Source organism: Oryctolagus cuniculus, chromosome 20 (genome assembly GCF_964237555.1).
Source record: "Oryctolagus cuniculus chromosome 20, mOryCun1.1, whole genome shotgun sequence".
Classification (NCBI taxonomy): domain Eukaryota; kingdom Metazoa; phylum Chordata; class Mammalia; order Lagomorpha; family Leporidae; genus Oryctolagus; species Oryctolagus cuniculus.
In genome coordinates this window covers 47,214,734-47,235,078 of record NC_091451.1, presented here as the reverse complement: position 1 = coordinate 47,235,078, position 20,345 = coordinate 47,214,734, and the positions used below count along the sequence as shown (strand labels likewise).

At 65.7% G+C, this 20,345-nt stretch overlaps 1 protein-coding gene across 13 annotated transcripts in view; it reads right to left on the bottom strand.

Annotated features, from left to right (window-relative positions):
- Positions 1 to 20,046, bottom strand: part of PACS2 (phosphofurin acidic cluster sorting protein 2) — a 47,638-nt gene extending 27,592 nt beyond the window's left edge. For 4 of the 13 annotated variants that reach the window (XM_070065457.1, XM_070065459.1, XM_070065460.1 and 1 more), the window contains exon 1: positions 19,782 to 20,039. In XM_070065457.1, the coding sequence (XP_069921558.1) occupies positions 19,782 to 19,900 (119 nt within the window). In that variant the 5' untranslated portion in view covers positions 19,901 to 20,039. Of the gene's footprint in view, positions 1 to 19,781 lie in introns of all 13 variants that reach the window. The other 9 variants (XM_070065461.1, XM_070065464.1, XR_011384992.1 and 6 more) reach the window with 8 other exon arrangements.
- Between the last annotated feature and the right edge of the window lie 299 nt (positions 20,047 to 20,345).

Sequence of the window (20,345 nt, the reverse complement as noted above, 5' to 3'; positions counted from 1 at the left end):
GCCACGCAGAGCCCCCAGGGCCTCCCACACAGGGCAGAGGCCCCACCCTGCGTGTGCGTGTGCAGGGGACGCCCTCACTGCCCGTTCCACCTGCGGGCGCCCTCTCCCAGCCCCAGCGAGTGGGAGGAGCGATGGCGAGCTGCTTCCAGCACCAGCGGCCGTCAGCTCACGAGAAAGCTCAGCCGAAACCCCTCCCAGCACGTCCCGAGCCAGGCCGGCAATCAAGGCAGGGCCCAGCCCCAGACCCCAGCGGCCGTGTGGCCCCTGCGCACACAGGCGCCCTCCTGCCCAGCGGCCCACGGCGGGCAGTCCGAGGCAGGCGCAGATTTCACCGCGATGCCACTTCTTAGGAACTGCTCCTTTCCAGAATTCTCAGTGTGATGCTGGACCCAGTGACCCGGGCACCATCACAGAAGCTGGCAGGGAGGCCCCGAGGTCCCGGGGAGTGAGACAGCGGCCGAGTGACCACGTGGCTGGAGGAGACGGCGGACACCTGCGCGGAAGGCCTGTGAGCAGGGCCAGCGTGGGAGGCCCGTGAGCTCGGCCAGCGTGGGAGGCCCGTGAGCTCAGCCAGCGTGGGAGGCCCGTGAGTATGGCCAGCGTGGGAGGCCCGTGAGGACGGCCAGCGTGGGAGGCCCGTGAGCTCGGCCAGCGTGGGAGGCCCGTGAGCATGGCCAGCGTGGGAGGCCCGTGAGGACGGCCAGCGTGGGAGGCCCGTGAGCTCGGCCAGCGTGGGAGGCCCGTGAGCATGGCCAGCGTGGGAGGCCCGTGAGCTCGGCCAGCGTGGGAGGCCCGTGAGGACGGCCAGCGTGGGAGGCCCGTGAGCTCGGCCAGCGTGGGAGGCCCGTGAGCATGGCCAGCGTGGGAGGCCCGTGAGCTCGGCCAGCGTGGGAGGCCCGTGAGCATGGCCAGCGTGGGAGGCCCGTGAGCTCGGCCAGCGTGGGAGGCCCGTGAGGACGGCCAGCGTGGGAGGCCCGTGAGGACGGCCAGCGTGGGAGGCCCGTGAGGACGGCCAGCGTGGGAGGCCCGTGAGCTCGGCCAGCGTGGGAGGCCCGTGAGGATGGCCAGCGTGGGAGGCCCGTGAGCTCGGCCAGCGTGGGAGGCCCGTGAGCTCGGCCAGCGTGGGAGGCCCGTGAGGATGGCCAGCGTGGGAGGCCCGTGAGCTCGGCCAGCGTGGGAGGCCCGTGAGCTCGGCCAGCGTGGGAGGCCCGTGAGCTCGGCCAGCGTGGGAGGCCCGTGAGCATGGCCAGCGTGGGAGGCCCGTGAGCACGGCCAGCGTGGGAGGCCCGTGAGCTCGGCCAGCGTGGGAGGCCCGTGAGCATGGCCAGCGTGGGAGGCCCGTGAGCATGGCCAGCGTGGGAGACCCGTGAGCATGGCCAGCGTGGGAGGCCCGTGAGCTCGGCCAGCGTGGGAGGCCCGTGAGCTCGGCCAGCGTGGGAGGCCCGTGAGGATGGCCAGCGTGGGAGGCCCGTGAGCTCGGCCAGCGTGGGAGGCCCGTGAGCATGGCCAGTGTGGGAGGCCCGTGAGGATGGCCAGCGTGGGAGGCCCGTGAGCACGGCCAGCGTGGGAGGCCCGTGAGGACAGCCAGCGTGGGAGGCCCATGAGTATGGCCAGCGTGGGAGGCCCATGAGTATGGCCAGCGTGGGAGGCCCGTGAGCTCGGCCAGCGTGGGAGGCCCGTGAGCATGGCCAGCGTGGGAGGCCCGTGAGGATGGCCAGTGTGGGAGGCCCGTGAGGATGGCCATCGTGGGAGGCCCGTGAGCACGGCCAGCGCTTGCCACACCCCCAACCCCACTGGAGCCCAGGTTTCAGTCCTGGCAGCTCTGCTTGTGATCCAGCTCCCTGCGAACCCCGCCAGCCCCTGCCACTCACGCAGGAGACCAGGTGGAGTGCCAGGCTCCTGGCTCCAGCGTGGCCCAGCCGTACGTGCTACAGCCATTTGCGGAGCGAGCCAGCAGATGGAAGCTCCCCCCCTTCTATCACTCTGCTTCCAAATAAATAAATCTTTAATTTTTATGATTTATGTATTTATTTGAAAGTCAGAGTTATACAGAGAGAGGAGAAGCAGAGAGTCTTCCAGCAGCTGGTTCACTCCCCAGATGGCCGCAATGGCCGGAGCTGTGCTATCCGAAATCAGGAGCCAGGAAGTTCCTCCGGTCTCCCACGCAGGTGCAGCAGCCCAAGCACTTGGGCCACCTTCCTCTGCTTTCCCAGCCCACAGCAGAGAGCTGGATCAGCAGAGGAGCAGCTGGGACTCGAACCAGCGCCCGTATGGGATGCGGCACTGCAGGCGGCAGCTTTACCCGCTACGCCACAGTGCCGGCCCTCAAATAAACAAATCTTACAAAGAAAAGCAAAAGCTTAGGGCTAATACCACACTGAATAACGACGGACTACGTGCTGTCCCCAGGACCAGGCACAGGCAAATGGTCCCGGAACCGTTCCTCGGCCTCGCGCAGTGAGGGCAGGGAGAAAAATAAACCCTCCCCTTGCAGACATCCAGAGCCTCGGGGCCGGGGTATGTGAGAACAGCCCCTCCAGGAGCTCAGCAGGGCCACACAGCCCACACCAGCCTCGGTGCACCCACAGCAGCTGCACACGCGGCAAGGGAGCGGTGCGTCCATCTATCTGCGAGCTGGGCGCCCCCACGCTGACGGCAGGTGCCAGAGGTGCCAGCGGCCGGGCTGCTCAGGTGCCCACACTGATGGCAGAGCCAGCAAAAGCCCGTCAGGCCCCAGCAAGACTTCGCACGGATCACACGTGGAAAGCCAAAGAACGCCAGCCATCCCAGCACGGACAGGGAGCAAATTCCGAGACTCGAAGCCTACGAGAGTCCGGACAGCGCGGGGAGGACAAAGCGGCCCAGAGACGAACACAGAGAGCGAGCGGTAACTCGGGCTCTAAAAATGCAAAACTTCTGCTCTGTGAAAAACCCTGTTATGTGAGACGAGCTAAGTGTGGGAGGAAATATTTGCAGACCTCGTGTTGGACAAAGGGTTTTGTCCAGACGACAAAGAATTCTCAAAGCAGCCACCTAATACAAAGTGACCAAGATATTTGAAGCAGCCCTCACCAAGAGCGAGGCCCTGGGAGTGCGTCCCACGCTCCAGTGCTGGGCTCCCGCTGCCCATCCAGCTCCTGAGAGGCCGCTCGGGGGCAGCAGCGACAGCCCCAGTGCGCGGGTCCCTGCCACTGGCAGGGGAGACCCAGGAGGAAGTCCTGGCTCCTGGCTTTGGCCTGGCCCTGACCTGGCTGCTGTGGGCATCTGAATCAGCAGACAGCGGATGGAACATTTCTGTCTCTCCCTCTCTTGCTACCATTGTGCCTTTCGAATAAATAAATGCTGTTTTGCCCCCAAAGAATGGCTTTAAAAAAAAAAAAAAGATAAACAGCAAGAAAGCCAAAACCAAGTGCTGGTGAAGAAGCGGCCACCTCAGAACCAGGGCGGCAGACGGCCACCCCGGCAACGCAGCTGAGGGAGCGAGAGCGCAGGTGCCCTGGACGCCCACGGCGGCCGGCTCCCCGGGACGCAGAGCGGGTGTGGGGACCTGTGGAGTGTCCCGGGCTGCAGGGTGGACATGAGGCCGGGCCAGGACGTTACCGCGGCTGCTGTTTACAGACCCGAGGGGCTGAGCAGCTGCAAACAGGACACCCCACTAGACCCCGCCCCACAGAGCGACAGTGGGAGCCCTGGGTCTGACTTCCCTGCCGTAACCTAAGGTCTGTCCCCGAGACCCGGGTCTGACTTCCCTGCCGTAACCTAAGGTCTGTCCCGGGAGCCCCGGGTCTGACTTCCCTGCCGTAACCTAAGGTCTGTGCCGGGAGCCCCGGGTCTGACTTCCCTGCTGTAACCTAAGGTCTGTCCCCGAGCCCCGGGTCTGACTTCCCTGCTGTAACCTAAGGTCTGTGCCGGGAGCCCCGGGTCTGACTTCCCTGCTGTAACCTAAGGTCTGTCCCCGAGCCCCGGGTCTGACTTCCCTGCTGTAACCTAAGGTCTGTGCCGGGAGCCCCGGGTCTGACTTCCCTGCCATAACCTAAGGTCTGTCCCCGAGCCCCGGGTCTGACTTCCCTGCCGTAACCTAAGGTCTGTGCCGGGAGCCCCAGATCTGACTTCCCTGCCGTAATCTAAGGTCTGTCCCGGGAGCCCCGGGTCTGACTTCCCTGCCGTAACCTAAGATCTGTCCCGGGAGCCCTGGGTCTGACTTCCCTGCCGTAACCTAAGGTCTGTCCCGGGAGCCCCGGGTCTGACTTCCCTGCCGTAACCCAAGGTCTGTGCCGGGAGCCCCGGGTCTGACTTCCCTGCCGTAACCCAAGGTCTGTGCCGGGAGCCCCGGGTCTGACTTCCCTGCCGTAACCCAAGGTCTGTGCCGGGAGCCCCGGGTCTGACTTACCTGCCGTAACCTAAGGTCTGTCCCGGGAGCCCCAGATCTGACTTCCCTGCCATAATCTAAGGTCTGTCCCGGGAGCCCCGGGTCTGACTTCCCTGCCGTAACCTAAGATCTGTCCCGGGAGCCCCGGGTCTGACTTCCCTGCCGTAACCTAAGGTCTGTCCCGGGAGCCCCGGGTCTGACTTCCCTGCCGTAACCTAAGGTCTGTGCCGGGAGCCCCGGGTCTGACTTCCCTGCCGTAACCTAAGGTCTGTCCCGGGAGCCCCGGGTCTGACTTCCCTGCTGTAACCTAAGGTCTGTGCCGGGAGCCCCGGGTCTGACTTCCCTGCCGTAACCTAAGGTCTGTCCTGGGAGCCCCGGGTCTGACTTCCCTGCCGTAACTTAAGGTCTGTGCCGGGAGCCCCGGGTCTGACTTCCCTGCCGTAACCTAAGGTCTGTCCCGGGAGCCCCGGGTCTGACTTCCCTGCCGTAACCTAAGGTCTGTGCCGGGAGCCCCAGATCTGACTTCCCTGCCATAATCTAAGGTCTGTCCCGGGAGCCCCAGGTCTGACTTCCCTGCCGTAACCTAAGATCTGTCCCGGGAGCCCGCAGCCAGCGGCACCGAGGCAGCAGAGCCCCCTGTGCAGCAGGGCCTGGCCAACTGCACCTGTGTGCTTCACCCCAGGCTAGTTTCCAGGAAGGGCCCACGCCTCAGCTGACGTGCGCCAGCAGGGCCTCTCGGAGAACGCGAGGGAATGCCTGGAAGCCCACCTGCCCTGCGCCTGTGCCGGGGCCCAGGCCTGAGGCCCTGGTGGCTGTGAGGGATTCGGCAGCAGCAGACGCCCACACCCGGCATCACCGTTGTCCTCTCACTGGCACACGGTGACATCCCAGACACACATCAGCCAATTTCTTTAAAGAGATGGGGGGGGCTGCTGTGGTGTAGCAGGTAAAGCTGCCTCCTATGGTGCCAGTATCCCATGCAGGCGCCAGTTCAAGTCCCGGCTGCTCCACTTGCGATCCAGCTCCCAGCTGTGGCCTGGGAAGACAGTGGAAGAGACCCAAGTCCTTGTGCCCCTGCACCCACATGGGAGACCTGGAAGAAGCTCCTGGCTCCTGGCTCTGGTCTGGCACAGCCCTGGCTGTTGTGGCCATTTGGGGAGTGAACCAGCGATGGAAGACCTCTCTAACTCTGTTTCAAATAAATGAATAAATCTTACAATAAATAAATAAGGAGACGTAGGAGCAGGAGTGCAGGGAGGCACTGTCCCCACCCTTGCCTCTGAAGACGCCATCAGGAGGATGCGTGTGGACGAGTGGCTGACGCCACCAGCTGTCACCAGCTCCATCCCCTCCCTCACAGCCCCCTCCCCATGTCCTAGCTGGGTGGGGGTGCAGCAGGCGGTGGTCACAGCCCGAAGACATGAGCAGCGCGGCCCTGCTGTCCCCGCCCTTCCACAAGCCTGGTCCCCATGTGCTTTCCTCCCCAACTTCTCAAGGCAGCCGCTGTGAACACGGGGGAGGGGGAGGGGGAGGGAGGCGGAGCCGCCGGCTGCGGTCTGGGCACCTGGACACCCAGAGGCTGAGGGCCAGAGCCGAGGGCAGGGGGTCCTAGGGGAGTCCTGTGTGCTCAGTGAGCACCAGGTCACTCTGGAGGTGACCAGTCCTGTTAGCCCCTGCAGACCCCACACGCGGTGCACTGCTGGGCCTGGCACCACAGGACAGACACTGTGCCCAGAGAGCCCGGGGACGGGACAGCACACAGGCGCCCCCACCCTGCCTCCTACAGCACCCTCATCCGACACTGCCTGGCGGCGGCGGCCCAGCCCCCAGCACCCTCCATGGCTTCCCTCACTCACTGGGCCACACCATGGGGGCCCCTTGCTTCTCTGTCTCCCAGTCTGGCCGTTGGAAGTGGGGATGCTGTGATCCGGGGTGCACCCCTCTCTCCCAGCCCCTGCTCGGGGCTCCTCTGAGCCTGCACCAGTGCAGCTGCTGCCGCACGTGGCTGCTCCCTGACCAGCTGCCACAGAGGCCGGCCACGCTCCCACCAACGAGCACCGGGGCAGGAGGAAGGAGTGGCCCTCACCGGCGACCCCCTTGCCTCTCAGGAACACGGGGTGCACGGACACCTCATCCACTCACCCCTGGAGCGCAGAGCCGCCCTGCCAGCTGGGCGCACGGCCCGTGGGGAGGGGATCCGAGCGGCAGGCAGTCGGAATGGGGGTTCCACTCAGTCCTCCCAGGACGGGGCCCCGCGCCCCATGTGCACGCCACCTCCTTCTCTTCCAGCCACCGCCCCTGAGCACCCACACCCCCACACCTCTGCACTCCCGCAGTGGCAGCAGGGCCAGCGAGGAGACGCGAGACTGTCTCCCTGGGCACCAGGCACCTGTGCAGTCCTCGGCTTCCCCTGCTGGCCACCAGCCGCCGCAAACAGGGCTGACTTGTAAGAAACAGGTCCTCCCCGGCGTGTGCCACGGCAACCTTGGGACCCTGGCTTCACTCAGCAGTCGTTGGGCGGAGCTGGTAAGGACGCGACTGGGCAAGCACCAGTCCACATGGACCGTGTTCACGCTAATACCCCCGCACACCACTCAGTGCCAACTGTGGACCACTCAGCACCACTGAGCACTGACCACTCAACACCAACCGTGGACACGCTGACGACCACGAGTGCCACCCAACACCAACCGTGGACACGCTGACGACCACGCGTGCCACCCACCACCAACTGTGGACACGCTGACGACCACGCGTGCCACCCAACACCAACCGTGGACACGCTGACGACCACGCGTGCCACCCACCACCAACTGTGGACACGCTGACGACCACGAGTGCCACCCAACACCAACCGTGGACACGCTGATGACCATGAGTGCCACTAAATGCCAACCATGGACACGCTGATGACCATGTGTGCCACTAAATGCCAACCGTGCACACATTAACATACACTTCACCATGTACACATCACTGAATGCCAGCCAGGTACATTAACCCCTGTACCGCACATCACAAAGTCAACCGTATACATGTGACCCGTGTGTTACTTTACAGCTACCATGCAACAAGAAAACAATAAGATTAAGAAACAGTCGGGGGCGGGGAGGGAGATGGACAGACCGTGGAGAGGTCCGGATGTCCTCCCCATCTCACAGCGGAGCAGGACATGAGTCAGGCAGAGCTGGATCACTGGAGTCGCAAGGCCCTGGCAAGATGTGCACTGGACACACGTGCAGGGCCAGGACGCTGGACGCTGGAAAACTCAGGCCTTGCTCACCCCAGAGCACTGCGCACCCACACTGCTCCGTGCGAGCTGGAGTGGCAGCTGGCTGTGGCCGGGCGTCCAGCCGTTGCTTATCTCCAGGAGGGGGCACAGGCCCAGGTCTGCGTGTGAAACACCATGTGTGCACAGCACTCTGTGTGACCACCACCTCTCCACCTCTGCTCTCATTTTTCTTTTTTAAGATTGATTTAAAAGGCAGAATTACAAGGAAAGAAAGATCTTCCATCCACTAGTTCCCTCCCCGACAGCCACAATGGCTGGAGCTGGGTCAGGTCAAAGGTAGGGGCCTAGATTTCCACCTGGGTATCTCACCTGGATGCAGGGGCTCAAGCACTTGGTCATCTGCTGCTGCTCTCCCAGCTGCACTAGCAGGGAGCTGGATCAGAAGTGGAGCAGCCGGGATTCAAACCAGGGCTCATGTGGGATGCTGGCACTGCAGGCTGCAGCGTAACCCTCTGCACTGGGATGCCGGCCCCACCCTTTGCTGTCCTTGACAAGCTCCCTCTAAGACAGAAAGCCCAGGCTCAACGGTGGCCCCTCCCCAGCGTCCCTGGGTCCACCCAGAACCTACCCCAAGCCTCCTTCCCCAGCCTCCCCTGCCCCTTGGACTCTGCCGGCCCTTTCCCCCTGCCCAGCCAGAGGTGACCTCCTGGAAGCGTCACACACTGCTGTAGGATGTGCCTCGCTGGTGGACAGCACGCCCAGGAGACAGGGACAAAGCACCAAGGACACGGGTCAGGGCCCAGGGCCCAGGTTGGGGGTCTGCCCTGCCATAGAGGACCTGCGGCCCAGCAGCAGGCAAGCAGAGTCCAAGCCCCCGACGACACTGTCCTCCGAGGAGGTGGCAACTGCATGGCAGTGACAGCCTGCACGGGCCAGCCCTCAGTGTCCACAGAGGAGCAGTGCACCTGTAGGCTCACAAGAAAACCATGCTGACCCCAGACACAGGGGGCTCTGGGACCCCAGGAGGGCCCGTGGCAGCACAGAGCCTGAAGATGAGATCCCCAAAAGCAACTTCCCTCCAAGACCCCCAATGCCCACTCTGCCCGTCTGGCACGAGGGGCAGCACAGCGACAGCCGCCCTCAGGGCCACAGCTGTGGGCCCCAAACCTGCTGACCGTGCACTGCGTCAGCAGGGAGACCGTGGCCTTTTGTCTCCAGGAGCTGCCCTCCGTGGGGCTGCACGTCCGCCCCCGAGGCAGTCAAGCCGTGCCAGCAGCTGGCCAGGCGTCCTCTGTACGCTGCGGCCCTGCAGGCAGAGGAAGACCACGCACCAGGCCAGGTGCAGGTGTCCTCGGGGCTGTCCACACGCGGCTGAGCGACTGCCGAGAGGTCTGTGTGCAACGCTGCAGGGCTGAGGGCTCTGAGCTGTCACCAAGCTGTGCCAGGGCGGCCGGGCTGGCCACCAGCTCTCCCTGGCCGAGCTTAGCTTTCCCCAGTGCACAAGCCTGCTCCCTGCTAGTGAGGAGAGAAGGGCAGCGTCCTAGCCAGCCGGCCGCTGCCCTGTGGGTGGCCCCACCACAGACAAGTCGGGACCCCGATGTCCCACAGCTGCGTCCAGAGCTGGACACGCCACACTCTGGCCCTGGCAGGCGAGGCTGTGGCTGTGTCTCCCCTGGGAACAGCCCCAGCCACAGCTTGGCCTCCACCGTGGCGTCTTCGCCACGGAGGTGGGATCTCACTCCCTGGTCTTGCGTAGTTCACCCCAGGGTGTACAGCCACTGTCCCTGGTCTCGTGCAGCTCACCCCAGGGTGTACAGCCACTGTCCCTGGTCTCGTGCAGTTCACCTCAGGGTGTACAGCCACTGTCCCTGGTCTCGCGCAGCTCACCCCAGGGTGTACAGCCACTGTCCCTGGTCTCGCGCAGCTCACCCCAGGGTGTACAGCCACTGTCCCTGGTCTCGCGCAGCTCACCCCAGGGTGTACAGCCACTGTCCCTGGTCTCGCGCAGCTCACCCCAGGGTGTACAGCCACTGTCCCTGGTCTCGCGCAGCTCACCCCAGGGTGTACAGCCACTGTCCCTGGTCTCGCGCAGCTCACCCCAGGGTGTACAGCCACTGTCCCTGGTCTCGCGCAGCTCACCCCAGGGTGTACAGCCACTGTCCCTGGTCTCGCGCAGCTCACCCCAGGGTGTACAGCCACTGTCCCTGGTCTCGTGCAGCTCACCCCAGGGTGTACAGCCACTGTCCCTGGTCTTGGGTAGCTCACCCCAGGGTGTACAGCCACTGTCCCTGGTCTCGTGCAGCTCACCTCAGGGTGTACAGCCACTGTTCCTGGTGACCCTGCCTAGGTGGGGGCCAGGCCAGCCACCAGTCTGGGGTTTCATCGGGAACTGAACTTCTCTGCCAAAATCTGCCTCCCACCCCTCCCCCAAGGGCCCACAAGGGCGAATGGTGGGCAGGGACTTCACCCACTTAGGGGCGGGCCTGGGAGGAAGCAGCCCCCAGTACGGGCATCTTCAACGCCCAGCCTGTCCCAGGCCTGTCCCGGGGAGGACCTGTCCTCCTGCCAGGGTGCACCATCAAGGAGCCAGAACCTTCTCCGGGGTGCCGAGTTCCCGGCTGAGAACAACCTGTGGTAGGAGTGGGGTGGGTCTCTGGGCTGACCACACAGTGCCTGCACTGTGCCGCTACCAGGGTGGTGCCACCTGGACACACGTGAAAGGGGGCAGGGAGCAGGGCACCTCCATCCCTCCCTGACCCCAGGACTGGCCGCCGCACAGAGCAGGCTGGGAATGTGCCCTTCCACGGGGCCTGGCCCGGGGCCCGCAGAGGCGAGAAGCCGCAGGAGGGCTGGAGAGCGGTGGGACTGTCGGGGGCACACTGGGGGGACTCAGACCCCAGAGCCTGCCCAGGACAGGTCCAGAACCTGTCTGCGGGCTGCAGGGAAGGGACTTTTGCCCACACCCATCCCACGTTTGTGTCACTTGGAGCAGGGGCCACAGGCACAACCTTCCCAGCTGGGCGCCAGGCACCGGGGTCGCCTGCCACCTCCACTCCCTGCACCTGCACAATGATGTCAAAACCACGTCAAATGTCAACGCCAGCAGGCTCTGAGCCTCCACACTCCACCCACTCCTTCGAGACCCTGGCTCTGGGTGGGAAGGCCCACCTGCTCCTCACTGATGACCACGGAGCCGAGAGGGGAGGGCTGACCCTGGGGACCTGGGGACCAGTGGCAGGACTTCGGCCCGCGTGGGGGAGCAGGGTGCTCAGAAAGCCCAGAGGGGTGGCCCATGGCAGGGGCTCAGGCTGCCACTTGAACACCTGCATCCCACACCGGAACGCCAGTTCAAGTCCCAGCTACTCCGCGTCCCATCCAGCCCCCTGCTGACGGCCTGGACAGCAGTAGGAGACGATCCGAGTGCTTGGGTCCCTGCCACCCACGCGGGAGACTCAGACTGAGTTCCTGGCTCCTGACCTCAGCCTGGCCCAGGCGCTACTGCTGTGGGCATCCGGGGAGTGAACCAGAGGAGGGAAGTCTCTCTGTCTCTCCCTCTCTCTCCGCCTTTCAGGTGGTTGTTTTTTTAAAGAAACCTCTCAAACCTGCAGCCCTCAGCGGGCTCTGCAGAAACATGGTGTGGGGGTGACGAGTGGCTGCTGCCCAGGACAGGGGACAGGTCAGGTGCTGAGTGAGAATTCTGCAAAATGCTCACAGCTCACACAGAGCCCGCGGAGGATGAAGACAGAGTTGGGAAGAAGTCGCCCCTGCACACACCAGTGAAGGGGACAATTCTCCAGGCACCACCAGGCACCTGCGCGGAGTCGCAGTGGGCGCGGAAGGTCCCAAGCCGTCGCAGCTGGCGTCCAGGCTGTGCATGGAAGGAGTCACCATATGCACGGCCGAGCCCACGGACCCCCGTAAGGAGGCCTGCGCCCAAGGCCTCGCTTCCTCCACCCTGGAATGCTGGCCCAGCAGCCTCGACACCCACACCCCACACCCCACACCGCAGTGCCTGCCTTGAGCTCCCGCCAGTGCAGACCCTGGGAGACAACAGGGGACGGCCGAAGTGCCTGGGTCCCTGCCACCCACATGGGAGACCTGGGTGGGACTCCCCAGCCCCTGGCTTTGTCCCTGGGCCGGTCTTGGCCGCGGTGGACATCCAGGAGTCAACCACTGTATGGAAGACCTCTCTCTTTCTTAGTCTTTTAAATAAATAAAAACTGTTTTTAAAAAATTAAGCCAGCCCAGGTCGAAGGGTGAGGCCAAGACTGGGAGGAGCCGCGGGATACCATGTGCATGGCGGTGACCTCGGGGACGGAGCTGAGGCAAAAGGCAAGATTCACCGCACAGATGGCAACGGCTGACAAAGGGATACCTCACCAGGCTGAGGCAGGGCTGACCTGGGGCATCGGAGCTCCGAAGGAAGACCCCATGCACAGGGACCCTCCCACCCCCACCGCCTCACCAGGCAAGGGCAGCTCCGCCTGCCCATCACGGCTTCCTGTCCCTGCTCTGTGCCACCTGGGGCCGCTCAGAGACTGCAGCCCAGCCCCCCAGTGCTCAGCGAGCCTCTGAGTGGTGGTGCAGACTGCGGGGGTGAGAGTGGGCCCCGCCCATGTGAGAGTCTGGGCCACGAGGCTGCGCTGACCCAAGTCGGGTGCGTGACGGCCTGCTCAGCTGCCAGCCGTGAACCCTGGCGAGGAGCCCCTGGGGCTGTGTGCACCGGCACAGGGCCCTGTTTCTCAGCCGGGAGTCCGAGCTCAACCTTCAGCCAGTCTGGTGTCCAGGACGGTGCTGCCCAGAGACAGCAGGCAGGTTCTAGGGGCTTCTCACCCCAGTGGGAAGGAGACCATCATCAGGGGCAGATGTCCAAGTCCGGGGCCAGGCACACAGGGCCTGGGAGACCAGGGTGGGGCCCCAGGAAGGCTGCAGGGCAGCCACATGCCAAGTCCAGCTACAGCCACCCAGAGGCGTGGGAGGAGCGTTGGGGCCATGGGCACTGGACCGCCCCCCCGCCCCGGTCCCATTACACTCCATAGCCTGGTGGAGAACAGAGCCAGGGCCTGGGACTCCGGACTCTGCGCAGAGAGCACCCGTGCTCACCCCTGAAGGAAACCAGAAAGACGAGAGACCCACGAGCACTCTAAGGGACCCCAAGAAGCCCTGAACGCCAGGAGCCCACCACCGTGCACCTGTCCCCTCACGGCGGCCTCACCGCCCCCACTGGAGCACAGACAGCGTCCAGGCCACCCCCACCCTGCTGACCGGACACTGGCCCCTGCTTCAGTACAGAGCATGTGCAGAACTCGCCAAGCCATCCAGCAACAGTGTCCCCGGGCCGGGTCTGCGTCACGCGTGCCGTCCCTGCCCCGGGCCATACTCGCTCCATGCTGGCCACTGGAATGTCGAGTCTTGGGCAGCCCAGCCTGAGGGCCTGCTGAGTCTCGGGATGACCCTGGGGCGGTGGGCATTCTCCTCCACTGTCACCAAAGCCCCTTCTACGGAAGACAAATGCGGGCAGGGGACCAGGCCGGGCAGCACATCCACTGGCCACCCCTCTCAGGCCACGGGGAAACTGGTTCAGGCGCCAGTCTCACTGCCACTGGCTCTCTGTGTGGGAGTCCCCCGGGGACGGCCTCAGAGCCGACCCCTGACCCTGGTCTGTCTAAAGGTTGGGGCCCGGGGGCCCCAGGCCAGCCCCATCTCTGCGCAGCAGCTCAGTCAGCGCCTGCGCCGGGGCGTGTGCGGGTGAGTGAGGGGCGGGCACCAGACTTCCCTCCCATCCGCACGAGCGGGACCACGGCCCTGTGCTCTTTGCCAAATGAGGGCCAGGGGCCCTGGCTCCACCCCAGGGCCTGAGAAGTTGGAGGAGACGTCCAAGGAGCCATGAGGTGACCCCTGCCCTACCATCCCACAGCCCCTGATGGGGAGTTGTTTTTTTTTTTAAAGATTTATTTATTTGAGGGCAGAGTCACGGGGGCGGGGATGGGGGCGGGGGCAGGGGCAGGGCAGAGAGAGAGAGAGCTCTTCCATCTGCTGGTTCACACCCCGAACGGCCCCGACAGCCAGAGCTGGGCCAGGCCGAAGCCAGGAGCCAGGAGCTCCTTTGGATCTCCCATGTGGGTGCAGGGGACCAAGCACTTGGGCCGTCTTTGGGGACAGTCTGGCTGGCACTGACCCCCCCCCAACATCCACTCCACTTCTGCAGGCTCACTCGGGGCTGGGTGGCACCGGGCCAGGCCTCGCCCAGCCCTGGCCCTGCTGCTCCACAGTGCCCAGCCCCTCTGAGGGGTGTGGCGCTTGCACACGGGCTGTGCCCAGGAGGACGTGTGGGCCCACTCGACTGTCAAGTACAAGACCTTCCACTAGGTTGCACCCTGGGGTCTAAACCAGAAGCCCCGAGGCCCGGCTGGAAGCCAGCAGAGCTGGTGTCAGAGGCTCACCAGCATCCCGGGCTGAGGCGAGGCGAGGTGGGCAGGGCAGCCGGCGGCCCTCCTGGGGGCCTGCTCCCACGCACACCTGCCCTGGGCCCTGCAGTGGGTGCTGCCCGCAGCCTGTGTCCAGCTGACGCTCTCCCTGGCACTCCCAGGAGGAGGCAGAAGCCATTGCTACGGCAGGAGCAGCTGGTCACAGGCACCGGCCGCCTTCTCAGGCACTCTCGGGGCTCCTGGGCGGTACAACAGCCCTCACCCAAACCCCTCCAGAACCAGGGACCCCGGCCCAACCCGGTGGCACAGAGCCCCCCGCAGGCACGCTCCTCCCACTCCTACGCAAGTAGCCCTGGGCGTGTGCGCCACGAGTCCGCTGGAGCCGCCCCAGGAGCAGCTGCGGGGCAGCCGGAGAAGACGCTAAGACACAAGACGCTGACGGCGTCCCCAGCTGTCGAGGGGCCTCTGGCCCCCACAGTCCCTCCTAACACGGACGACGTGGGACGGGACGAAGAGACAGTGAACAGCTGGGGGGAGGAGCCCGGCCGAGGGGCTGAGTGCCGGTCAGCGCAGGCGCCGGGGGAGGGGTGCAGACAATGCAGCTTTGGCGCTGCCGCTGGACCCTAGAGATGGCACAGCCAGGCCCCAGGAGGCACCGCTGTCCCAGGCCGCGTGCAGTGCAGGAAGGGCAGCCCCACCCACCGCCTGGCGTCGCCACTGCCCGTTTCTGCCCCAAGGGCTCTGGTACCTCCACCCTAGGGGACCCACACGGCAGGAGGCAGCAGGGCCTCCTCGTGGACCCCTGCACAAGGCCATCACTAGGAGCTAGCTCTCAACGCCCTGCTACCCGCACCGTCCCCACGGCCGCACCCACCGGCAGACGCCTCTCACTCACCTCGGTGAGTTCCCAAGGACCAGCGGCCCTGGGGGAGGACGCCCGAGGCGGCGGCCGGGGCGGATGCTCCCAGGCCTGCAGCGCCCCCTTCCCTGCTAGCCACCCATCACCCTGGCTGCGCCACGTCTGGACCCCCAAGGTCTGACGCTGCCCTGCCCGCTCCACACGCCACCACAGGGCCGACCAGGGCCACTCCATGCAACGGCCTTTGCTGGCTGCCACCTGCTCCACCGAACCTCCCCGGAAAGGACAAGAGCGGACGTCAGCCAACACCAGGCCACAGCTGGCCAGAGGGTCGCACCTGGCCCGGCTGCTTGTTAGCGCAGCATTTCTTTGTTCTGCATTTTTATTTATTTATTTGATAGACAAAGCCCCCACCTGCTGCTGCCTCCCCAGAGCTCCGTGCCGGCACCTGAGCCACACTGCTGCTCCCAGGATGCCCAGCGGCAGCTGGGGTCGGGAGCCAGGAGGCGGCACTCAGAGCCAGGCCCTGGGGCGCAACACCGGCTCTCCAGCCACTGCTGGGCCAGACGGCACCTGATGACCACTCTCGGAAGTGGCGTGGGCCGCAGGGTGTCCGCAAAGGTTCAGAGAGGCGGCCACGGGGTAGCTTTCCAAGCCTGACTCCTGCCGGTGGTGCCCGTGGGCCTCCAGCACTGCCCAGGGCGATGGGCCAGGCCTCCACTCACACACACAGCCCCATGTGCCCCGCAGCACCGTCCACACCTGGACGCTGCTCTCCAAACACAGCCCTAGTGACTCCCGTGTGCTCCCAGGGAAGGTGAGGGGACGGTGCCCACAGGGAGACAGAGCTGACCACCCCCCGGCCGTGCCCAAGGCCCGCGGAGCAGAGAGGAGACACGACTGAAGGGAAGGGGGCCGAGGGCTTCCACAGCTCGCAGAGGCCACCACCCCCAGCAGGGGGGTCACACAGAGGCCACACCCTCAGCACCAGCTGAGGGGCCACTGCCCCGGAGCCCCAGGGCCGGTTCCACACCAAACACCCTGGCTCCTGGGGCACGAGTCCCACCCGGCTCCCTGCTGGCAGCCTGGGAAAACAGCGGAGGGCAGCCCAGGTGCTCGGGCCCCTGCACCCACGTGGGAGAGCCAACGGGCTCCTGGCTCCTGGCCCTGGCCCAGCCCAAGCCTAGCTGCTACAGGCATCTGAAGGATGAACCAGCAGATAAGAGATCCCCTACCCCCTTTCTGTTTCTCTGCCTTTTAAGTAAAATTTAAAATGTTTAAATTCTAAAAAAAGAAAAAGCCAATAAAATTAAGCCACCAGGACAGATGCTGCAGGCACATGGTGCAGCCGAGAGACACCACCCGGGGCGCCGCACCCCACGACAGCTCCTCTGCTCTGGCCCCAGTTTCCTGCCCCAGTGCACCCGGGAGGCAGCCGGGCGGCTCCTCGGGTCCCTGCCGCCCGCCAGGGGAAGCCGGGTGGAGCTCCAGTCTCCTGGCTCCAGCGCGGAGGCCGTAGCAGACGTTTGAGAAGTGAACCAGCAGACAGACCTCCTCTTTGCCTTTCAAGTAAAGTGAAAATAAACCAAAAAAACCCTTAAGAATATGGACAATTTTATGCCAATAAACTTGAAAATCTGGATGAAATGGACAAACTCAGTGTCAAGCCGCACTGAGGGCGGGAAGCGCCGCACAGCCGGCAGGAAAGCTGACCAGGAATCTCTGGAGGACTCCAAGCGTCCCAGGGTGAATTCTGCCCAGCACTCGGGGTACGGCGAGCCCACGGCACAGCCAAAGAGGAAGCAGCCCGAACGTCTCCACACCGCAGCCTCAGAGCACCGCACCGAGGGCAGCTTAGCGCCACCCCAGCACCCGCCCTCAAGAGGCCCGGGGCGCCGCCTGCAGTCCAGCGCCCTGCTCAGGCACCCTGGAGGCTCCCTGCTTGGGCCCCACCCCCAAGGGGAGCCCTGGCCCAGCCCCAGCTGTCGCAGCAGTGGGGGGATCGGCTAGCTCGCTTTCAGATACACAAATAAAGCTTTTTTTTTTTTTTTTTTTTAAAGCAGTTGAATTTGTAAATGGCAGCGGCAGCTAGGAGAAGCCAGGCGTGAACTATGACCTGCAAGCTGATGTCACACAAAGGCCACTTGTCCCCACCTGGCTCTGCGGAGCCACAGAACCCCACCGGGGGCCAAACGCCCGAACTTCAGCCCCACCTCAGGCGGCGTCTGAGTTACGGCTCGATGAGCCGCGCGGAAGCTCCCAGAAACCACGCACAGAAGCCCGTCCACGACTTGAGGCCGCTCAGGCAGCACCCGACAGCGACAGGCCAGGGAAGAGAGCCCAGCCCGGACCTCTGCTGCGGCACCTGGGCCGGCCAGTCGCACGGCTTCCTGCCCCTCCGCGGGAGCCCTGGATGGGGTTCCAGGCTCCAGGCGTGGGCTCAGCCCACCCCGCATTTGCAAGCACCTGGAGAGTGAACCAGCAGAGGGGAACGCTCTCTCTGCCTCTCAAATAAGTGAGTGAATAAAAACGTTAGAACTTCTGCTCATCAGAGCTGCCCAATTAACCAAACAAAGGGACCCGAGCCCCAGGAAGAGCAGGGGTCCCCCGGCGGGGGCAGACTGCAACCCCCCACCAGGCAGCCACCACAAAACTGGCAGCTTGGGGTGGGCGTCCAGGGTAGGCCACCCTTGGGACACCCACGTGCCGCGCTGAGCCGGGGCTAACTCTGCTTCTGATTCAGCTCCCTGCCAAGGCACCTGGGGAGCAGGAGCGCAGAGGGCAGAGGATGGCCCACGTGCTCAGGCCCCTGCTACCCACATGGGCGTCAGCCTGGCCCAGCCCCTGCTCTCACAGCCATCTGGGGAGTGAAGCAGCAGACCGAAGATCTCTGGGTTTGCGTCTCCACCTCCCTGTCATTCAGCCTTTCACATAAACAAATCTATTTAGACACACACCCCAGGACAGGTCACTCTAACAGCCTTAGCTGCAAGAGCCAGCAGGAACAGTGAGGGTGACGAGACACGCTCTGTGCCTTCCGGGGCACACGTGTGCCACAACTCAAACTGCAGGGAGCAGCCGGGCTCCGGGGAAAGGTGCAAACCAGCGATGCTGCCCCCACATCCAAACGTCACTCGGCAATTGGCCGAGGACACTGCGGGAGGAGACCAGGGCTCTGCACCCTGTCTGGGTCACAGCCCCAGGTGCCGGGACAGAGAACTGACAAATGAACCCCGAGCAGGAAGAGACGCCGTTTTCAACACACACATCGAGGGGGAAATGTCCCCTAAAGAAACTGCAGACTCCAGTGGGGAAAAAAGAGAAAAATCGGGGAAAAAAAAAAAAGGAACGAAATTTCACTGACAAAGAACATGTGGCTTAACGTAGTAATCAGAGAAATCCAAATCAAGTCACAGCCCCACCGTGCACCCAGCGGCCTGGCAATGAGGCCGGACCCTAACCCAACACTGGCCGGAGCCCGGCCCTGGGGACTGGTGGGGAGCTGGCAGGTGCTCGGCGGAGACCCTGCAGGCCACGGGGCACTTGCTCCCGCGCAAGACGCATCCAACCGCGTCCACGGCAGCATGCTCCTGGGTGGCCAGAAGCTGGACACACAGCAAGGGCCCGAGAGGACCATGCAGCAGCGGATACGTTCACAGTGGTCAGCAGCAGTACAGCTCCGGAACTGAGGGTGGCAAGAGCGCCAGGGACAAGGACCGGCTCCCCTCGCGGGCCCCAACAGCAGAGCCGGCAGCACAGGGAGGGGGTGCCCAGATCCACCCCAAGAACCAGGCCTCAGCCCGCTTCCCATACCCCATCCAGGGCAGCGATGTCCGGCCTGCTGTGCCAGCCCAGCCACATGCCCTCCCCCTGGGGGCTCTCTGAACCCTCGGAACCCAGTGGGGTCTACTGCGGGCCACAGGCGTCCCGCCCCTGCCACTCGCCCCTGCTGCTCTCAACACCCGCGGGGCAGCCTGGGACCCAGCTGCCGTGCTCTGCCCTGGGGCTTGCGAGCCGGCGAACTTGACCCGCACAAGCCTGGGGAGTGGGGCAAAGGAGTGGATGGGGGGGGCCGCGGGGTCGGCTTCGCATTCCCCAGAGGAGAGGCAGGGGGGTGGGTCCGGAAACCCAGGCTCGACCCTGCAGCTAATGCTGACCGTCCTGTCCCACACGGATCCGAGCCCTCCCGGAGGCCCTGGCGGGACCGGGAGCTGCGCCAGGACCCTGCGGCCCAGGCCCCGCGGCCCGGCACCCTGCTGAAGGCCAGAGGCCCGCCCGAAGCCCCTCGCGTGAAGGCGGCCGCGCTCTGCGCGCCGGCCGGGGTCCCGACCCGAGTCCGTCCCAGGGGCAGGGCTGCGGGGCGTCTGGCCCGATTGGGGGGCATCCACGAGCCCCGGAGAACTCACACAAGTTTCAAACTGAGTGGGAGGAACGGGAGCCGCGAGTCCGAGAACCCATGGGCCGGGCACAACCCTGCGGGCAGCAGCGCGTCCCGCGCTGTCCCGGGTGCGCGGCGCACGCCCCAGCCTCGGCAGGGCCATGGTGCAGACCGGGGCTGGCCGGGCGCCTCGGAAGCCCGACACCAGGAACCCACGAAACCCGCGTCGGACGAACCAGTGCCACCACGGCCCCACGTCTGCGCGCCCTGCGGGGCGCCCCGCGCGTGGCACCCGGCCTCGGGCGGACCAGGCCGGCCCCAGCCCACCCAAACGCACGCACCGGGGCAGGTGCGAAGGTGCGCACTGGGCACGGCCCGGCCGGCGCCGCAGGCAGCCTCAGGTGCGCCCGGGGACGCGGGCGCGCGCGTCGGGGCGGGGACCCCGCGGCCGGCGCAGGCCCTGCGGCGGGGGCGGCCCCGGCAGGTGCGCGGGTGCCGGGCGCGGCGCGGTGTACCTGGGCACGCAGCTGGGACTGGAGCCGTCCACCTCCCAGGTGGCGAACAGGTTCATGGGCACCGGCGTGTTGAGCGCGCCGGGCGCGCCGGGGAGGCCGAGGCGGCCCCGCTCGGCCATGGCGCCGGCCCCCCGCTCCCTCGGCGGCCTGGGCTGCGGCCGGGCCGCGGGCGCGCGGCGGGCGGGCCGGGCGCGCGGAGGGCGGCGGCGCGGTCACATGGCCGGGCGGCAGCGGGGACGGGCCGGGCCCGGGCGGCGGACAGGCCCGCGGGCGGCGACGAGGCTGTGGCCGCGGCGCCCCGCCCCGCCCGCCCCGCGCGCGCCCGGCCGCCTGCCCGCACGCGCGCGCCCGCCGCCGCCCCCCGGCCGCGCCCGCCGCGCCGATTGGCTGCGCGGGGCCTGCGCTCTCTGCCTGGGGGCCAATCGCAACCCGCCGGAAGTGAGGCGCCGGGCGCGCGCCCCCGCGCTCGCCGCGGCCCCGCCCGCTGGCCGGCGGGAGCGCGCGCCCTCGCGCCTGCGCAAAGGCCCCGCCCCGCCGCGCCCCCTGGGAGCCGCCCTCGGTGTC